At 57.3% G+C, this 20,801-nt stretch overlaps 1 protein-coding gene across 1 annotated transcript in view; it reads right to left on the minus strand.

Moving 5' to 3' along the window:
• Positions 1 to 20,801, minus strand: part of MUC4 (mucin 4, cell surface associated) — a 75,523-nt gene that overhangs the window by 14,810 nt on the left and 39,912 nt on the right. The window contains exons 10-25 of the mRNA XM_055111009.2: positions 20,251 to 20,430; positions 19,979 to 20,104; positions 19,084 to 19,203; positions 18,370 to 18,578; positions 17,792 to 17,882; positions 17,178 to 17,345; positions 16,574 to 16,675; positions 15,973 to 16,206; positions 11,917 to 12,054; positions 9,907 to 10,088; positions 7,001 to 7,160; positions 5,880 to 6,059; positions 5,016 to 5,089; positions 3,850 to 3,914; positions 3,532 to 3,755; positions 380 to 542 (exon numbers count right to left, since the gene is read on the minus strand). Coding sequence (XP_054966984.1) covers positions 380 to 542; positions 3,532 to 3,755; positions 3,850 to 3,914; positions 5,016 to 5,089; positions 5,880 to 6,059; positions 7,001 to 7,160; positions 9,907 to 10,088; positions 11,917 to 12,054; positions 15,973 to 16,206; positions 16,574 to 16,675; positions 17,178 to 17,345; positions 17,792 to 17,882; positions 18,370 to 18,578; positions 19,084 to 19,203; positions 19,979 to 20,104; positions 20,251 to 20,430 — 2,416 coding nt within the window. The remainder of the gene's footprint in view (positions 1 to 379; positions 543 to 3,531; positions 3,756 to 3,849; positions 3,915 to 5,015; positions 5,090 to 5,879; positions 6,060 to 7,000; positions 7,161 to 9,906; positions 10,089 to 11,916; positions 12,055 to 15,972; positions 16,207 to 16,573; positions 16,676 to 17,177; positions 17,346 to 17,791; positions 17,883 to 18,369; positions 18,579 to 19,083; positions 19,204 to 19,978; positions 20,105 to 20,250; positions 20,431 to 20,801) is intronic.

The following is a 20,801-nucleotide window of genomic DNA, read 5'->3' on the forward strand; positions in this document are numbered from 1 at the left end:
CACTGCACTCCAGCCTGGGCGACAAATGACACTCCATCTCAAAACATAAAAATATAAAAAATGTTTGGCTTTGGAAACCATGCCCTGCTGCTTAACCTACTGCGTCCTGGGGCAGGTTCCTTGTCATCTCTAAGCTGCAGTTTTCTCATCTTCGAAATGGTTCTAAGCCCCCCTATGGCTCTTTTGGGTTTCAGAGTTTGTAATATAGCGCCTTTATTCTCCACACAGAGCAGGCACTCACAACTCTCCTTTTCCACTGTCCTCTCTTCCCTGGTCTCTGATCTCTCGAGCCATCCTAATTCCTGGACCCCTTGCAGTGTCTTGCCCAGCTTGGGTTCCCCAGCACTGTCCTCCACCTCCTGGCCACAGCCCTATGCACCTGCAGCGGGGCCCACTGGGCAGGTGCTGGCACTGGCCTCCATGGTCACAGTAGCCCCTACTGCACGGGGACACGCAGGTGAAGCCGCTCTGGGGGCTGTAGACCAGGTCGTAGCCCTTGTAGCCATCGCATCTGAAGTAAGCCTTCAGCGTGCTCACGTTCACTGTCGGGAAGGACACAGATTAACACAGGAAGCAACCGATGAACACTAAATCAATACCTTTTCAGCCACGAATTCCTTTTCGGGTGTTTATCCTGAGAAATAATTAAAGAAGTGCACAGATACATATGCCCCTGGACGTTCAGATCAGCGTGGTGGATAATAGTAACGTTTCAGAAGTAGAGTCTGGTTAAATAAACTACTGCACATCCTTACCAAGGGATGGTGCTTCCTATGGAAAAAGTTTCCTAGGGAAAAAGGTTCCTAGGGAAAAAGGTTCCTGTGGAAAAAGGTTCCTATGGAAAATGCTTTCCTGAAGAGCACATGCTTTGAAGGTGGCCAGACTTGGGTGGAAACTGAAACTCTGCTAGTAACTAGATGTGTAATTCAGGGAACATTCCTTCACTCTTTCAGCTTCAGTTTCCTTATCTTTAAAAGGAAATGATCATAATAGCACTTATGCTGCTGTGAGATTTAAATGAGATAATGTGTCCACAGTACTCAGTACAGTGCCGGACACACAGTAAGCACTCAATGGTAATGATTATTATAATGTATTTTAAAATATGACACTATATTCAAACATACCATTATAATATGGCAAATGGGAATGTGGACACAATATATGAGACAACCTGTTCACAACTGTTTAATCAGGAGGTTCTCCAGCATTAGGAAAGATTTGATCTTCAATAAAAAATCAATGTGTGAAGGTTCCTAGGCATAAAAGAAAGTTCAGAAGGATATGTACGAAATATTGTTGTCTCTCTGGGGATTGGGATTACAGGGTTTTTTTCCTCTTTTCTTTTTGTTAAGTTTGTGTTTCCTAAAGTTTCTGCAATAAACGTACGATGCTTGTATAATAAAAATTGTAGGTTTTCCTTAATTGCATAGTCAGGGCTTGCCTCCCTGCGCCTCCTACCCCAACTCCCCAACATACAGTAGTTCTGAGGGATTTCACCCCCTGCTCCGGGAGAGAGCGGGCTTAGCCTGGATTCTGGGAGAAGCTCTTGCTTGGTCCCAGACCCAAGTAAAACAGCAGTTTCTGTTGTGTTTGGGGCAGCCCCTGCCCTGTTCTCTGCCCTATACAGAAAATAGGACGTGTTATTCCTTTGTTTCTCTGACAAGCTTGCCAACTTATTCCTGTTCCGGGAGAACCGGGGGCTGTCAGCACTGAAAGGGGGCTCAGAAATCCCATCTCATTTTCAGATGGGGGTGCTGAGGCCTGGCCTGGGGAAGGTGCTTGGGGGTGTTGAGGCCTGGCCTGGGGAAGGTGCTTGGGGAGTGTTGAGGCCTGGCCTGGGGGAGGTGCTTGGGGGTGTTGAGGCCTGGCCTGGCCTGGGGAAGGTGCTGGGGGGTGTTGAGGCCTGGCCTGGGGAAGGTGCTGGGGGGTGTTGAGGCCTGGCCTGGCCTGGGGAAGGTGCTGGGGAGTGTTGAGGCCTGGCCTGGCCTGGGGAAGGTGCTGGGGGGTGTTGAGGCCTGGCCTGGCCTGGCCTGGGGAAGGTGCTGGGGGGTGTTGAGGCCTGGCCTGGGGAAGGTGCTGGGGGGTGTTGAGGCCTGGCCTGGCCTGGGGAAGGTGCTGGGGGGTGTTGAGGCCTGGCCTGGGGAAGGTGCTGGGGGGTGTTGAGGCCTGGCCTGGCCTGGGGAAGGTGCTGGGGGGTGTTGAGGCCTGGCCTGGCCTGGGGAAGGTGCTGGGGGGTGTTGAGGCCTGGCCTGGCCTGGGGAAGGTGCTGGGGGGTGTTGAGGCCTGGCCTGGGGAAGGTGCTGGGGGGTGTTGAGGCCTGGCCTGGCCTGGGGAAGGTGCTGGGGAGTGTTGAGGCCTGGCCTGGCCTGGGGAAGGTGCTGGGGGGTGTTGAGGCCTGGCCTGGCCTGGGGAAGGTGCTGGGGGGTGTTGAGGCCTGGCCTGGGGAAGGTGCTTGGGGAGTGTTGAGGCCTGGCCTGGGGGAGGTGCTTGGGGGTGTTGAGGCCTGGCCTGGCCTGGGGAAGGTGCTGGGGGGTGTTGAGGCCTGGCCTGGGGAAGGTGCTGGGGGGTGTTGAGGCCTGGCCTGGCCTGGGGAAGGTGCTGGGGAGTGTTGAGGCCTGGCCTGGCCTGGGGAAGGTGCTGGGGGGTGTTGAGGCCTGGCCTGGCCTGGCCTGGGGAAGGTGCTGGGGGGTGTTGAGGCCTGGCCTGGGGAAGGTGCTGGGGGGTGTTGAGGCCTGGCCTGGCCTGGGGAAGGTGCTGGGGGGTGTTGAGGCCTGGCCTGGGGAAGGTGCTGGGGGGTGTTGAGGCCTGGCCTGGCCTGGGGAAGGTGCTGGGGGGTGTTGAGGCCTGGCCTGGCCTGGGGAAGGTGCTGGGGGGTGTTGAGGCCTGGCCTGGCCTGGGGAAGGTGCTGGGGGGTGTTGAGGCCTGGCCTGGGGAAGGTGCTGGGGGGTGTTGAGGCCTGGCCTGGCCTGGGGAAGGTGCTGGGGAGTGTTGAGGCCTGGCCTGGCCTGGGGAAGGTGCTGGGGGGTGTTGAGGCCTGGCCTGGCCTGGGGAAGGTGCTGGGGGGTGTTGAGGCCTGGCCTGGCCTGGGGAAGGTGCTTGCACAGGGTGACACCATTTCAGGGAGTAGTTGCCTCTGTCCCCAGCCAGTCTCCAGTCTCCAGCTTCATATCCTCCCGCTGGAGGGCAGAGACGATGGGGGTGTCCCTGTGTATGCTTAAGTGCAATGGCATTTTAAGAAAACTATTAGCAATTTTATGAAAATAAATTGCTGCTGTTTTATTAGCAGCCACAGTCAGCAAGGCCCTGGCTGGGTGCTTGCTCCATGAAGCTGTATACGTGTGACTGCCTCAGCAGCGCTGGCTGCTCCTGCTCTTGAATCTAAAAAGCAGCTGGACAAAATGTTCACGTTTTCGCTCAAAACCAAACAAACAGAAAAACTCAATTAGCTTGTTTGTGTGGGCTGAAGCACCTCTGTTTACCCGCCACCCGCAGTGACCCCCATAGTGTCCCCAGAATGGACGGACTCACGGGCTGACACGTCGCGCACGTCTTCCCTGGAGATGGGCTGGAAGACCACGTCGTTCCTGGGCTCCTCACTCCTCCGTGGAACGTGGTATAAGAACGCCTCCACCACCGCGACCAGCAGCTGGTTGTTCAGGAAGTCAATGACGGGGCCCCGAGGGCGGTACTGGAACTCCGAGATGACCATCCAGTGTTGGATGGGGCTTCCCGAGGCCGGTACTGCGGAATCGCTGTGTGGGAGGGCAACGGTGAGGGGGGCTGGGGGGCTGGGGGTGGGGGATGAGGAAGAGATCTGGGGGCTCAGGGGGACACAGTCCCACTTACATTCGTTCCACTTGGCTGTTGCGGAGAAAGGCCCGCATGTCCAGGGTCCCCAGTCTGTATGCCACCTAGGTTAGAGGATGGCGGATGGGGGTGGGGGTGAGGCCCCATCCAGGGGGTGACGCCCTCCCACCTTGATGGGTGTATTCATCCCTGTTTCCTCCTGGAACGGGAGCCCCAGGACCCCAGCACCTTCCTCACCTGTCTCTGCACCCTTGCACTCTAGCCTAGCTCAGTGAGTGTCACGGGTCCTTGCTTAATAATGTTTGTTGAGAGTGAAGGGTTTTCCATTCTGTCCCCGCCTCGGCCTCATATGACGAGCAGAGAATCTGACATGAATGGCCCCTACCTTGCCTCTGACACATGACTCATGACCTCCTCCCCAGTATATTGAACATGGGTTGTTTAGACCTAGGAGATGGTCAGGGGCTGGGGGTGTCAAGGTGACTTAGGTGGAGTCTAAACTCAAAGAGTGCATTGTCTGGCGCAGGTGACAAATGTCAACAGATTTTACCATGTGGAGTGTGGAGTGGGGAGTGCTAGGCTTGCAGTAGTGATAATAGCAGTCATCATGTTTGAATACTTGTGTGTCAGGCACTGGACTAAATGCTTGACACGCGTTATCATTTAAACGGTGATACGGCCTGTGGACTCAGGTGCTATGATTGTCCCTGTGTTTACAGATGACCTGTTATATGATGTGTCTAGTTAGCACACCTGCTCTAGTGAGGGGCAGAGCAGGGATTCTGATTCTGGGTGTGCAGGATTCTACAGCCCCAACCACTCGGCAGTTGTGCCACTTTGCCTGTGACCGAGGTATGGCATGGCAGCCAAGAAGAGGGAGCCGCCGGTTCCCTCTGGGAAGTCAGGGAAGACTCCCGGGAGGTGAAATGTCCTTTAGTTTCTTTCAGATCATAACCAAGATGCTTAGAGGTCTCGGCTGGGGTGACTTGGCACCCTGGCCTCTGCTTATGATGAGTCGAGGTTTCTGTCCTGGGCCTTCCTCACTTCCTAATGCCCTGTACCTCCCATGGGGCAAGAGGCTCCGGCCACCTCTGGCAGTTGAATCCAGATGGATGACAAGATGAAGGCCACACAGCGATGGTTCCGCCCTGGCCTGAACCCGCCAAGCGCCCCCTCCCACCCAGAGCGCGGCCTGCAGCACTGACCGAGGCGTTGACATCTGCCATGGAGGCATTTTCCTCTTCACTGAGCAAGAGCTGGATGACTCTTAAGGGAAGTTCTGGAGATGGGAGAAGCAAATGTATCATCACCCCACGGTTTACCCAGACTTACCCAAAAAGTCTGTCGGGCCAGCCCAAGTCGACTGCTCCATTCCAGTGACAGAAGGTCACTGAAGAAACCGGGAGAAGTGGCCCTCACCCTACATTCCACAGTGACAGAAGGTCGCTGAAGAAACCGGGAGAAGTGGCCCTCACCCTACATTCCACAGTGACAGAAGGTCGCTGAAGAAACCGGGAGAAGTGGCCCTCACCCTACATTCCACAGTGACAGAAGGTCGCTGAAGAAACCGGGAGAAGTGGCCCTCACCCTACATTCCACAGTGACAGAAGGTCGCTGAAGAAACCGGGAGAAGTGGCCCTCACCCTACATTCCACAGTGACAGAAGGTCGCTGAAGAAACCGGGAGAAGTGGCCCTCACCCTACATTCCACCGTGACAGAAGGTTGCTGAAGAAACCGGGAGAAGTGGCCCTCACGCTAGGACTCACTCCACTATGCTCCGGACCTCCCCAGCGCTCATCTCACTGAGCCAGCTGTGAGGTCTCTGCCTCCGTCCTTCCTCCATAGGCCACACAGGCCCGTGGTCCTTGCCTCGCCAGCTCCCACAGCCCGCACCTTACACCATCCCAGAGAAATCTGGAGCTCTGTCCTGTGACCCCAGAGCTTCCTCATCTTCCCCAAAGGTGGGCGGAGTGCGGGGGTGAGAGGGTGGGGCCCGGGAAGAGTGCGGGGGTGAGAGGGCGGGGCCCAGGCGGGTGCGGGGGTGAGAGGGCGGGGTCTCTGGCCGTACCTAGGTTGACAGTTGGACTGAAGTTGTTCCCAGCCAGGAAGCAGCGGCTGTCAGTGAAGGCCGGGGGGCAGGTGCACGTGGGCTGACAGCCCAGAGTCTGGGAGATGTAGCAGTGGCCTTGATTGTAGCAGTAATTCACAGGGCAGGACTGGTTCCGACACAGGAAAGAGCTCCCCAGAGCTGCAGAGTGAGTAGGGAGGTCAGCAGCAGCGCGCTGGGCAGCAGAGGGACAGCCCAGCCCGTGGAAACCCGCTCCGGGACAGGCTTGCTTTCCCCCAGTGTTCCGCTTCGGGCCACTCGGAACCCCAAACCATCCTTCCCCCCTTTTCCAGGAGTTTCTCTGCAGGGCAACCCCTTTCCCCGGCCAGACAGGTATTCTTCCACTTCTGTGGAGGGACTGGAGTGTTTCTCAGACCCTCTGCTTCAGAAAGGACCCCGAAGGCTGGCAGAGGAGGGGCCCCCAGCTGGCTTTCCTCACGCCCTCCTCTCTCACATCCATCTCCTTTTCTGCCTTTATAAAAGCTGCGGTTCTACCCACTCTGGCCTCGGCTCTGAAGGCACAGTGATCTGTAGATTTTATTTGGGTGCCTTAGGGGGCTTGGTAAAGGCCTCGCTGTGATCTCCCTCATCAGACTCTGGTGGCTCAGAGCGGGAGGAACAGATGGCTGGGAGGACTCAAAGGGAAAATCAGGCACCTTTGCTGCCGGATCCCCACGCCAGCCCCTCCAAACGTCCTGACTCGTGAGATGCAGAGATCCTGAGCCTCGTGTCTCTGAAGATCCCCAGGGATCCCGAGGACCCAGCTTGCCCGGTTCCCTGGCGGCTGCTGAAGTCTCCTCCCCAAACCATCTTCAGTCTTTCGCCCGGGGCTCCCCCCATCAATGCCTCAGGGATGCCCAGCCCCGTCCCCTCCCCTATGCCTGTACAACCTCTTCTCCTTCAGCCCCACACCATCCACCACCCCCTTTCCAGGCCTGCCTAGATTTCCCACACCTGCCTAGATTGAGCATTCTAAAGATCTGCTGGAAAAAGGAGAGAAATGGTTTGCCTTTGGCTGTCTACACCCTTGAGCTATCAGCTGCTCCCAGAAGCGCCTGCTCCAGGCCCTGTTCCCGGCTCACCCGCACAGTGCCGCCCATCCCCAGTCAGGTTTGGAGGGCAGGCCTCGCAGCCCTTCCCAGGAACGCAGTGGACACTCGGGAAGCACGGCTCCTCACAGGCATCCTCGGAGCCCTCGCAGTAGCGGCCAAAGGTGCCCCCGTCACACTTGCAGCCAGCCACCTGGAGGAGGGTTGCCGATCACGGGCGGCCAGGAGACCAAACTGGGAAGGGCTTCTGGGTGTTTCTGACTGACCCCTTTGGCCTGAGAACCCGTGGACCCTGAGTCATGTCTCAGCCCCACCAGCACCTGCTGAGCACCTTCTTGACCAGGCCGTGGGGCGGCAAGGCCCTGCCTAAAGCCACACGGTAGTCCTGCCCAGTTGGCCTCCCTGGGTCATTGTTTACCCTGACCCCCTGCCTGGCCCTGCACCAGGATCTCAGCCTCTTCCCTCTCACACTCTAGCTCTTTGCCTGAAATCCTTTCTAGAGTAAGATGGGATATGCATGAATGATTGAAGCATGAATGAATGAATGAATGTATCCATGTATAGATGTATGTATCCATGTATGTATGTGTGTATCCATGCATGTATGCATGTATCCATGTGTGTATGTATCATGTATGTATCCATGTAGAGATGTATCCATGTATGTATCCATGTATGTATGTGTGTATCCATGCATGTATGCATGTATCCATGTATGTATCCATATGTGTGTGTATCCATGTGTGTATGTATCCATGTGTGTATGTATCCATGTATGTCCTATTGCTTGAAAACTGGATTCCTTATTTATTTTGAGACAGGGTCCCACTCGGTTGCCCAGGCTGGAGTGCAATGTCTTGATCTTGGCTCACTGCAAACTCCACCTCCCAAGTTCAAGCCATCCTCCCACCTCAGCCTCCCGAGGAGCTGGGGCTACAGGCATGCACCACCACGCCCACTAATTTTTGTATTTTTCTTCTGCTTTTTTTTTTTATGAGACAGTCTCGTTCTGTTTCCCACGCTGCAGTGCAGTGTCTCGATCTCGGCTCACTGCAATGTCCCCCTCCCAAGTTAAAGCAATTCTTGGGCCTCAGCCTCCCAAATACTTGAGATTACAGGCATATGCCACCACGCCCAGCTAATTTTTTGATTTTTAGTAGAGACAGGGTCTTGCCATATTGCCCAGGCTGGTCTCAAAGTCCTGAGCTCAAGCAATCCGCCTGCCTCAGGCTCCTGTGTGGCCTGCAAACTGGATTTCATATAAGCTGAAATTGACCTCCCTTGCTGACTCCCAAACCAAGAAGACAGAGCCTGCCTGCTGAGCACTGTGAGAAAACACAGCAGCCAGTACAGCAGCTCAGCAAAGGCTGCGGCGCCGAGACCTCACCAAGCTCCCTGGCTCCCCTTTCTAACTCCCTTACTGAAGCGACTCAGGGTATCTCCCTAAAATGGAATCCTCTAACACTTGCTACTCCCAAGAGTGGATATTTGGGGATCTATGGAATAGTATATTGATTTCAATCTCTTTTTCCCATTGTGTATTTTATCCTTTTCTACCCCCTACCCCACCAACCATCCCTACCTCTATCCCCTTCAAGTACCCATTCTCTGCTCATGCTTCAGAAGGATGTGTGTGTGTGTGTGTGTGTGTGTGTGTGCATGCATGTGTGTGTAAGTGGTGAAGGAGGTAGTTTTGTGTTGCCAGATAAACACTTTCCTTTCTGGCTCTTCCTTTACAACCAAAAATAAAAATAAAAAAGCAGATAGGACAAGAGTCGTGGAATTAGGCCAAGTATCTTGGCTAGAAACATGGAGAAGTAGTTTCTCCAAACTGGAAAAGATGTTTCTTTTAGCTGGAAGGAGATAGTAAAAGAGAAAGCAAAGGGGCTTGGAGGTGTCAAGATAGAGGCACCCGCAGCTCTCTTCCCAGCACCGTGATGATGACATCCTAGGGAGAAATGGCTGTGGGTGCTTCTAGGCAGACGGGACTGTAAGCGGCCTCAGAAAAGGTGTCCTGTGTCTGAGCAAGGCACAGAAGCAGCAGAGCCTCTCCCTGGGTCTGAAGGGGAAGTGGGGCGGACCTGTGATGGAAACCTGTGTGGACTCACGCCCAGGGACCCACGACCACCTTCCACCCCACACCGCAGGGCCCTCTGCTGGGCTTCGCCGCAGAGCTGTGGGGCGCTGTGAGAAAGACGGAGGTGGAAGTTTCCTGCCAACCTGGCAGAAGGGGAGGTGAGAGATAAAAATCCAGTTGAACTATAAGCAATAAAGAAAGGTTCTTTCCTCTTTCCTTCCTTCCTTCCTGTTTCTTTCTTTCGTCCTTCTTTTTCTCCAATATAGTTTCTTTCTTTCTTTCTTTCTTTTTCTCCTTTCCTTTTCTTTCCTTTCCTTTCTTTCCTTTCCTTTCTTTCCCTCCTTCTTTCTTTCTTTTCTTTTCTTTTCTTTCTTTTCTTTTCTTTTCTTTCTTTTTGAGATAGAGTCTCACTCTGTTGCCCAGGCTGGAGTACAATGGCGCAATCTCGGCTCACTGTAACCTCCACCTCCCGGGTGCAAGCGATTTTCCTGCCGCAGCCTCCCGAGTAGCTGGGACTACAGGCACCTGCCACCACGCCCGGCTAATTTTTGTATTTTTAGTAGAGATGGGGTTCCACCATGTTGGTCAGGATGGTCTCGATCTCCTGACCTTGTGATCCACTTGCCTCAGCCTCCAAAAGTGCTGAGATTAAAGGTGTGAGCCACTGCACCCGGCCAGAAAGTTCTCTTTCTTCCCATGTGAGTTTGTGGCCTGAGACTGGAATCTGCTCTACTCACCTACCACTGCTCCACCCACCTCCCAAGACAGACACACCCAGGACAGGCAGAATCACAGCATCCATTCCACTCCCATTTCCTCTCCCCTCGGCACAGAAACTCCTCCCCCGCCTCCCAACACTCACCTCCAGGGAGGAGTTGCCCACCCTGCTGGTCTGGTTGTACAAACACTGGCTCTCTGCATTGCAATGGCAGACCACAGTCCTGGGCTGGAGTGCAGATGCCAAGCCAATCTTGGCACTTCTTGCTAGAATCTCCAGAGTGAATGGCTCCAGCGACTTGGGTGTCCACAGCAACGTCCCATTCTCTGCCCCGGGGAAGATGAGAATGTTGAGAGCTGGGAGACTCCTCAGCTCTGTGGTCTGATGCATCCTCAGCTCTGTGGTCTGATTGCTGATACGGGGCTTCCCCCACCCCTCTCAGGCCACCCTCCCCCGCCCCAGACAAATCTCATTGGTCATTTCCTTTGTGCAAGGCTGGTATCGGGGTGATCCTGGTCATGCTCCCAGCTGGAAGGAGGTGGCACCAGTCCAACATACTGATTGTAGCGGGGAACGCCACAGAGGGGAAAGCAGTTTCCTCCTGAAGAAACCCCAAAGGGCAGCCCTGGCCGGGCTCACACCAGGATGGGACATCCTGGGGGATGGAGGATCAAGGCCAGGATCCTCCAGACACCTCCCCAGGCTGCGCTGCCAGCCAAACTGGCTTCACTCTCACAGCAGCCCCATCCTTTGCCCTGATTTCTCACCCACTCCCCACTTCCTGGACCTTTCCCAGACACCCCCTTCAGACACCAGACTGTAGTGAAACACTACTACATATCTTCAGATCAAACTGATATTTTTCAAGAAAATAGGAAAGTCTCCTTAAAACAGCAGATTGAAAGGAAGTGACAGAGAATAGACGAACGTAATTTCCAGACCATCGTCCTTCAGGGGTGGGGCCCGTGGAGAAGAAAACCTCTCGGTGCCATTGTCTCGCACCTGGGAGAACGCACGTGGGGCAAAAGGGATGCAGGCAAAGCAGTCCTTTCTGAGACACGGAGAGAAAGAACATCAGGCAGAGAGGCAAAGAGAACGCAGAATATGCCCCCCCAGGGCTTTGGTTTAGCCAAGAACAGTCACCCTCAGAATTAGTGCTGGCAACAGACAGAAAGTGGCATCCCTTTGATGCCCTTGGACCCTTTGAATTAGTGCTGGCAACAGACGAAAGCAGCATCCCTTGTGCTTGGACCCTTTGGCCCTGATCATGGATGTAAGGCTCGGGGTCTCTAACACCTTTACGGAGAGGGAGCGATGGCACTTTACTGGGTCCTAGCCCAGGAAACCAGACAAGGAGAGACACGGCTAGGTAAACATGGTTACCAGACAAAAAGAGCAAGAAAGGCACCAAACGAAAGTATTTTTCATATTTCTTTAAATCTTGTCCTACATTAGAGCCTTCCTTTAATAGATATAAAAATGTTGTAAATTGGTCATTTTAAATGTTGCACTTGATTATTCTAATAATTTGGTGAATGCATGACTGATGATGACTATATATGATCAGATTGAGATTAAATGATCTTCGAATCTTTTTTTTTTTTTTTTTTGAGACAGAGTCTCGCTCTGTCACCAGGCTGGAGTGCAGTGACGCGATCTCAGCTCACTGCAACATCTGCCTCCTGGGTTCAAGCGATTCTCCTGCCTCACTCTCCTGAGTAGCTGGGATTACAGGCATGCACCACCATGCCTGGCTTTTTTTTTTTTTTTTTTGTATTTTTAGTAGAGACAGGGTTTCACCATGTTGGCCAGACTGGTCTCGAACTCCTGACCTCAGATGATCCGCCCACCTCGGCCTCCCAAAGCGCTGGGATGACAGGCGTGAGCCACCGCGCCCGGCCTTGAATCAGTTCTATGTGCCCAGAGTCACTCTAGCTATCTGGCCAAACCGCCATAAGCCCGTCACTACTACTTACTGGGGGGCACCTATTTGAGTTATAGATATCGCTCCTCGGAAATGCCGGTCCTGGATATTCAAATGAAAGAGTGACAGCAAGTGTTGCTGGGTGTAGCAATGCAGAATTTCCCAAATTTGACTCTGACCTCATCCCCTACCCACCTCCCCGCTCTCCCCAGCCAGCCAAATATTCCTACCAAAGAGCTCCAAGTCAGTGCAGCTGTCTCTGAGCGTGAAGTTGGCATCCTCGGCGTTGCTGGTGTACTGAATCAGCGTGGTCTGCCCCTTGTAGGCTTCAACCACACGACCACCATTGATGGAGGGCGGGAACTGATCTGAAACACAGAGAGGGAACGGGGGTTCCGAGGCAGGACAGTCTCCCGCTTCATCAGCCTCCTCTCTTTCTCAACTCTAATATGTGTGAGGCATTCCCAGGACTGTGACCCACCTCTGGAAGAAGGAATTATTCTGTGTACCTGCTCTCGACTGACGCACAGCAGGCTGGGACTGTACTGCCCACCTAGCCAAATCTTTAGCCTCTTTCTCTCCCCCCACCTCCTCAAAAAGAGCTCCTTTCAGATTCTTTCCTGAACACAGTGCTATGCTGGGTATGACAAAAAGTGAATTAGAGAGCAGATTTGTTTAGACCATTACAAAGGGTTGTACCCTTAGACCAAAGGGTTGTACCTTTGGCAAAGGGCTGAAAACCTGAAGGGTGCTGGGTGTCTCATGTCTGTAATCCCAGCACTTTGGGAGGCCGAGGCCGGTGGATAACCTGAGGTCGGGAGTTCGCGACCAGCCTGACCAACATGGTGAAACCCTGTCTCTACTAAAAATACAAAATTAGTCAGGCATGGTGGAGGGTGCCTGTAATCTCAGCTACTCAGGAGGCTGAAACAGAAGAATCGCTTGAACCCGGGAGGCAGAGGTTGCGATGAGCCGAGATCACATCACTGCACTCCAGCCTGGGCAACAAGAGCGAAACTCCATCAAAACACACACACACACACACGCACGCACACACGCACACACACACACATGCACAAAACCTGGAGGGTCACATCTAAACGGACATTGCTTTTGTCCAGAAATAGAGAGGGAGTGAAACCTCTTCACGGGTCTGTTTCTCGGAGCCCTGCCATTTCCATTTCATAGTTGCTTCACGCATTCATTCAGTCAGTCATTTAACAAACATTTATTGAGCTAAGTGGCTGGCACTGTTCTGGGTGGTGAGGATACAGTCATGAATGAATAATAAAAAAGGTACCTGTGAAAATTATAAAATATGTTGAGTAATTATAAATGCTAAGGAGAAAAAAATAAAGCAGGGAAGGCAAACACGAAGTGTGGGTGAATGTGACATTTTAGACAGGGCGGCCAAGAGAGGCCTCACTGAGGAGGGGACATTGGAATGAAGACATAAAGGAGGTGAGGGGCAAGCGTGTGGCTGTCCAGCGAAGGAAGGGTATTCCAGGCAAGAGAACAGCATGTGTGAAGCCTGGGAGCTGAGCGCACCTAGCGTGTTTGAAGAACACAGAGGAGCCTGCGGGGCTGGAGTGCAGGGAGCTGGGAAGGCGTCCAGCGCTAGGATGGAGTGGAGGGGGCTGGGAAGGCATCCAGCACTAGGATGGAGTGGAGGGGGCTGGGAAGGCGTCCAGCACTAGGGTGGAGGGAGAGGGCTGGGAAGGCGTCCAGCGCTAGGATGGAGTGGAGGGGGCTGGGAAGGCGTCCAGCACTAGGATGGAGTGGAGGGGGCTGGGAAGGCATCCAGCACTAGGGTGGATGGAGAGGGCTGGGAAGGCGTCCAGCGCTAGGATGGAGTGGAGGGGCTGGGAAGGCGTCCAGCGCTAGGATGGAGTGGAGGGGGCTGGGAAGGCATCCAGCGCTAGGGTGGATGGAGGGGGCTGGGAAGGCATCCAGCACTAGGATGGATGGAGGGGGCTGGGAAGGCGTCCAGCACTAGGATGGAGTGGAAGGGCTGGGAAGGCGTCCAGCACTAGGATGGATGGAGGGAGCTGGGAAGGCGTCCAGCGCTAGGATGGAGTGGAGAGGCTGGGAAGGCGTCCAGCACTAGGATGGATGGAGGGAGCTGGGAAGGCGTCCAGCGCTAGGATGGAGTGGAGGAGGCTGGGAAGGCGTCCAGCACTAGGATGGATGGAGGGGCTGGGAAGGCGTCCAGCACTAGGATGGAGTGGAGGGAGCTGGGAAGGTGTCCAGCGCTAGGATGGATGGAGGGGGCTGGGAAGGCGTCCAGCACTAGGATGGAGTGGAGGGGCTGGGAAGGCGTCCAGCGCTAGGATGGATGGAGGGAGCTGGGAAGGCGTCCAGCACTAGGATGGATGGAGGGAGCTGGGAAGGCGTCCAGCACTAGGATGGAGTGGAGGGGGCTGGGAAGGCGTCCAGCACTAGGATGGAGTGGAGGGGCTGGGAAGGCGTCCAGCACTAGGATGGAGTGGAGGGGGCTGGGAAGGCGTCCAGCGCTAGGATGGAGTGGAGGGGGCTGGGAAGGCGTCCAGCACTAGGATGGAGTGGAGGGGCTGGGAAGGCGTCCAGCACTAGGATGGAGTGGAGGGGGCTGGGAAGGCGTCCAGCGCTAGGATGGAGTGGAGGGGGCTGGGAAGGCGTCCAGCGCTAGGATGGAGTGGAGGGAGCTGGGAAGGCGTCCAGCGCTAGGATGGATGGAGGAGCTGGGAAGGCGTCCAGCACTAGGATGGAGTGGAGGGGGCTGGGAAGGCGTCCAGCACTAGGATGGATGGAGTGGAGGGGGCTGGGAAGGCATCCAGCACTAGGATGGAGTGGAGGGGGCTGGGAAGGCGTCCAGCGCTAGGATGGAGTGGAGGGGGCTGGGAAGGCGTCCAGCGCTAGGATGGATGGAGTGGAGGGGGCTGGGAAGGCGTCCAGCGCTAGGATGGAGTGCAGGGAGCTGGGAAGGCGTCCAGCACTAGGATGGAGTGGAGGGGGCTGGGAAGGCATCCAGCGCTAGGATGGAGTGGAGAGGGCTGGGAAGGCGTCCAGCACTAGGATGGAGTGGAGGGGGCTGGGAAGGCGTCCAGCGCTAGGATGGATGGAGGGGCTGGGAAGGCGTCCAGCGCTAGGATGGAGTGGAGGGGCTGGGAAGGCGTCCAGCGCTAGGATGGATGGAGGGAGCTGGGAAGGCGTCCAGCGCTAGGATGGATGGAGGGAGCTGGGAAGGCGTCCAGCCCTAGGATGGATGGAGTGGAGGGGCTGGGAAGGCGTCCAGCGCTAGGATGGATGGAGGGGGCTGGGAAGGCGTCCAGCGCTAGGATGGATGGAGTGGAGGGGGCTGGGAAGGCGTCCAGCGCTAGGATGGAGTGGAGGGGGCTGGGAAGGCGTCCAGCACTAGGATGGATGGAGTGGAGGGGGCTGGGAAGGCGTCCAGCGCTAGGATGGATGGAGGGAGCTGGGAAGGCGTCCAGTGCTAGGATGGAGTGGAGGGGCTGGGAAGGCGTCCAGCACTAGGATGGGTGGAGGGGGCTGGGAAGGCGTCCAGCACTAGGATGGAGTGGAGGGGCTGGGAAGGCGTCCAGCGCTAGGATGGAGTGGAGGGGGCTGGGAAGGCGTCCAGCACTAGGATGGAGTGGAGGGGGCTGGGAAGGCGTCCAGTGCTAGGATGGAGTGGAGGGGCTGGGAAGGCGTCCAGCGCTAGGATGGATGGAGGGGGCTGGGAAGGCGTCCAGCGCTAGGATGGATGGAGGGGGCTGGGAAGGCGTCCAGCGCTAGGATGGATGGAGGGGGCTGGGAAGGCGTCCAGCACTAGGATGGATGGAGGGGCTGGGAAGGCGTCCAGCACTAGGATGGAGTGGAGGGAGCTGGGAAGGCGTCCAGCGCTAGGATGGATGGATGGAGCTGGGAAGGCGTCCAGCGCTAGGATGGATGGATGGAGGGGGCTGGGAAGGCGTCCAGCACTAGGATGGATGGAGGGGCTGGGAAGGCGTCCAGCAGTAGGATGGAGTGGAGGGGGCTGGGAAGGCGTCCAGCACTAGGATGGATGGAGGGGCTGGGAAGGCGTCCAGCACTAGGAGAAGAGCTCTGAGAAGCTGAACTGGGCCAAAGGCCACTGCAAGGATGGAGAGAGCCAGGGAAGTCTCTGAAGGGTTTGAGCAGAGGAATGCCAGGAGTGGAAGAATCTGCTCCGTGAATGCAGGTGCACAGGGAAAAGCAGGGTCAGGCAAGGGCAACTCCTCATCTGCTCCCGACTCTGAAAAGGCCTTCCCGGGCCTCGGGCCACTTACTGAGGGTGGCGTTCGCCTGCTCGTAGTTTTTACTGACTTCCCTCGTGTGAAGTCCGATGCTTGCGTTGCGCAGGGCCAGGGTGTCATAGATGCATGAGCTGTCTCCGTCACAGTTGGAGATCAAATGTTCAGCCCAGGAGCTGTTTTTTTGCAGTTGTGAGTAGAAAACAGGGGTGAAGTTGGAAGGCAGCTGGTCATTCCTCTTGCCAAGGAGGCCTGTCCCATTGATCTGCCCTGTAACACACAGAGCGTGGTGGTACCAGGCATGGCACTCAACCTTATTCCATCTGTGTCCACCTCTACCCCTCACTTTATATGGCTTGGAGCAGGGTGGTGGGAGTGCAGGGCCAGAGCGGTTTCCAGCTTCTGAGTCTAGAAACACCTGCTGCAGTGAGAGAGGACACTCCACGTCCCCCATTCTCTCCTCCAGGTAGAGAGAGGCAGGTGGGCTGGTGGTGGTGGGGACAGCCCTGGGGGGGGCACAGATTCCTCAGACCTTAGGGAGGATGGAGGTCTGCTTCCTACAGGGCCGAGGGGGACGACATAAACATAGCAGCTCCCCTCACCTGCCCCTCTGCCCCAGGGCCCTGCCCAGACTCACAGGCCATTCCAAAGTGGAAAAGCATCTCCTCAGGGCTCCCTGGGGGAATGGTGGAGCCATTGGGCATCCTGAAGTCGTCCTCCAGATTGTTATTCCAGACCCCTGAGGGACAGAGTGGGAGGTTGGCCACCCTGGGCAAGCAGCTGTCCCCTTCCTGGGGAGCATCCGGCGGACGCAGTGGGGAGAGGCCAGGGCCTGGCAGCCTCTGCTCTTGCACCTGCTATCAGGCCTCCAGGGGAGCCGGGAGGACGGGCCCTCACACCCTGCCCATCTGCCTTCGGGAGGGACGGGGGGAAACGCGGGCCCCGGTGGAGGAGGGCGGGAGGATGTGGGAGGCAAGAGGAAAGCGAGAAAGGATGGCTGTGCCCCCCGCCTCCCCGCAGCCCACCCCTGATGCTCCCTTAGAGCGGGAGGAGGACAGGAAGGGAGCCTCGGGGGAGGCTGGAGAAGCCCTTCGGCTCCGCGCCCGCTCTGTGCCCCGAGGGTTCTGCTCCAAGGAGGCGGAGAAAGGGAGGCCGAGCAGGGCTGCCCGGGCCGCCGGCGTGGGGGTCCGAGCTCCGGCTGGCTCCGCGGAGCCTCAGAGGCAGGTCCGAGTCGCCCTCACCCAGGAGCCCCTCCGTGCGGTTCTGGTACTCGGGCGGGAGGCTGGCGGAGGCGTGGAGGATGTTGGAGAGCGCGATCACCGAGACAGTGGCCCAGCCGTCGAAGCTGGCCGAGACCTCAGAGCCGTTGCGGCTCAGGAGGACTCCGGTGGCGTTGAACGTCTCCTGGCCTGGAGCATCGGGAGGCAGCGGAGAGGAAGCCAGGTCGGCACCACGGCCCGCACCAAACCCGCGCCCTGCCTGGCCCGCACCACCCCCACCCCGCCCCTGGGGCTGAAGCCGGGAGGGGTCTGCACTGGAGGCGGAGAAGAGGCCAGCGAGCTGCAGGCCCCGCTCAGGGGTAGAGGCTGCACTCTCTTGGCCCTGCACCGCCACGCACCGGGCCCTGCACCACAACGCACCCGGCCCTGCACCGCCACGCACCGGGCCCTGCACCACAACGCACCCGGCCCTGCACCGCCACGCACCGGGCCCTGCACCACAGCGCACCCGGCCCTGCACCGCCACGCACCGGGCCCTGCACCACAGCGCACCCGGCCCTGCACCGCAACGCGGCTTCCCGCCCACCTCGCTGCTCCCGGTGCGGGGAGGGGGCGGCCGGCGCTCCCCAGCCTACCTCCGCCGTCTTCATGGTCAGGCTGAAATGTCACAGTCTGGTTATCCAGCAGGACACGGATTGCGTCGTGAGGCTCAAGGAGCCATTGGACCTGGAAGGAGATGGGAGGGGGCCTGAGCCCGACCCGCAGGTGGAGCCGACGCCCAGGAAAGCGGCTGGGAGAGCCCCTGGGGCTGGAAGCTGCGCCCTGGGCCGGGAGGAAGGCGCTGGAGGCCGCGGCCCGAGGTGATGCCAGCCGCCGTCTACCGCGTGCTCGGCAGGGCCAGGCATGGTTTTCGGATTATGCCCTTTAGCTCTTACAACATCCCGTGAGGCAGGTAATGTCATCCCCATTCTTACTAGGAGAAAACCAAGTTAAGTAGTTTCTTCGAAGCCAAGCAGCTGGGAAACCGTGGGGCCAGAGCCCTAATCCACCATCCCCAGGATTTACTCCGGGACAGCTGCCTGGATGGGCTGTGTCCTCCCTCCCTCCTGCCCGGCTTCCCCTCCTTCGCTCTCTTCCTTCTCCTCGGCCTCAGTATGTGGCTGAAGGTCCCTGTGGGTGGAATGCAGGGAGGTCCCCGGCGCCCCTCACTCACCGTGACGGGGCCCAGGCTGCTGGAGCGGTACTGAGCCGCAAAGGCGATGAAGTTGGTGGCCTGGGCTGAGCCAGTCTGGGCGGTGCGGCCCTGAAGCAGGAAGGAGGAGTTCCCGTCTTGGGCCCCGACCAGCAGGAAGTCTCCCAGCCCATTGAAGGTGTAACTGACACCATCCAAGGTGGTGATGTGGGGGTCCCCAAACATCCAGGCTGGAAGGAAAAAAGAGATGCCGCCTCAGCATGACAAATCATGTGTAGGGCTGAGGTTCCTCACTGCAGTCAGGTGCGGCACTTGCCCAGCAGGACTCAGGGTGAGATTCCTCACTGCAGTCGGCTGGGGCACTTGTCCAGCAGGACTCAGGGTGAGATTCCTCACTGCAGTCGGCTGGGGCACTTGTCCAGCAGGACTCAGGGTGAGATTCCTCACTGCAGTTGGCTGGGGCACTTGTCCGGGCGGACTCAGCTGGGGAGATGTTCACGGAGCACAGAATCCTCCCCTCAAGCCTCCTTGCATTTTCGTGCCCCGCTATTCTCACTCCTTCCCCAACTCAGGTACAAAGCCCCTCCACTGACCGTCTGCCCATCACTGGCGTCATCTCCATCTTCCCTTGTGGCCACAGCTCTGCCCCTACTCCTTATCCAGATGCCACCTCCCGGAAGCCCAGAAGCTCCCCCTCCCCAGAGGCTCTTCCTGGGCCTGGGCCCTGTCGCTCACCGGGCCGTGGGGGCCTGTATGTAGCACAGCCCACGTGGGGCCGCCTCTGCTGGTACAGGGCACAGAGGTAGGGCTTGTCATTCCAGCGGCAGCACCAGCTCTGCGGCTCCAGTTCCTGGGCTGCGGAGAACAGCAGTGAGTCGGGGAGGTTGAGGACCTGGAGAAGCTTGGCAGGGCAGGGTGGTGTTGGTGGAGAGCTTGGCAGGGCAGGGCAGGGCGGTGTTGGTGGAGAGCTTGGTAGGGCAGGGTGGTGTTGGTGGCAAGAGCATGGCTTTGGAATCCAGCATGGCCCTTCTCATGACCTTGGGCAGTGGATAGGGTGCTGTCTCTTTTGCAGGCATTGGGGCCACTGTGCAGCAGGGCGCATGGTAGGAGCTAAGCAAATTTCCTGTCTTGAGGGTGGAGAGCCAAGTACTGCTGCTCTCAATGTGCTGGGAGTGGGGAGGGCACGGCTGACGGTCTGGGAACTATGGAAACTGCCATGGGACAGGGGAGAGAACGGGAGGACACAGACCACGTGACCCCACACCCCTGCGCTCTCCAGCTCCCTTGGAGCGTCTCTGTGGGAGCTGACTCTCAGTCTTCCCCCAAACATCCTGCTCATCTGGGTCTACAGAGACGGGGTCAGCCTAGGCGCTCTCTTCTTGCCTGGAGAAACGGCCCCACTCTGGCCTGGGGATGTGGAGCCAGGTAGAGAGATGGGGAAAGAGGCTCTCAGCTCATACATCCCCGAATGTCCGCTGGTGGGGATGTTGGAAGCTTCCTAACGTTACCCGATCAGGAAGTGGAGGCCCAGAGAGGGGAAGGGTCTGGGAAGGAATGAGGACAAGAGGCTTCATGCTGAGGGTCCCCTACTTGGCTGGGAAGGTGGGATTGAGATCACGGACTCACGCACCCAACTGCCAAGGACGCTGCACGTGCCAGCCTTCACGAAACTCTCCCCAGGGCCCGTAGCTGCAGCACACGCCTCCTCGCCAGGAGGTGAAGCTGCACAGCTGCCTGCTGCCGAGGCCCCAGCGACCTGAAACAAGTCCAGTCCCACTCAGGCCCAGGCTGGGGCTGCCAGGGGCGGGGTGGGAACAAGCAGGGGCTGTTTCTGGGGAGAGGCTGAGGGCGTGAGCAGAGAGGTGGTGGGTGGGCTTGTGGGGGGCGGGAAGGAGGTGTCACCTATGCTGACGGGTTGGAATCGTAAGTCCCGTCGTCCCTGCTGCCAGGAACAAGGGCAGGAGACCTGGTTCCAGCCCCAGCTGGGCCACCGAGGCTGGCTCTTCAGCCACTGCAGGCACTCGAGACGGTAGTTGGGCCTTTCTTCCCGGTGTAGCCTGTAGAACTGCAGCCCTTGGAGGCCTGAGGTCGGGGATGGCGGGGAAAGGGCTTATCCAGGGCTGGGGCTGCAGGCCCTGTCTCAGCTTTAGGGTCAACCAAAACTCACAAATGCACCCCCTCCTGCCACTTCTCACCTCTTTGGACCCAAGTCAGATGGGCAACAATTCCTCCCCCAAAGCCCCTCGCTTGACTTAGCGTCTGCTTCTGACGACCAAACGTGGTTGCCACAGAACAAATAGAACTGGATTTACACTTCACAGTTCACGTGGCTGGTTTCTAAGGCTAAAATGTCCTTCAACCTATCACATTTTGGAAACTATTATTTCTTTCCCATTGGGGCCTGTGGACTGAGTCATGGAGAAGGCGCCATTGTTTGCCTCTTGACGCTTGTC

The sequence above is a fragment of the Pan paniscus genome, chromosome 2 (assembly GCF_029289425.2).
Source record: "Pan paniscus chromosome 2, NHGRI_mPanPan1-v2.0_pri, whole genome shotgun sequence".
NCBI classification, from domain to species: Eukaryota; Metazoa; Chordata; class Mammalia; order Primates; family Hominidae; genus Pan; species Pan paniscus.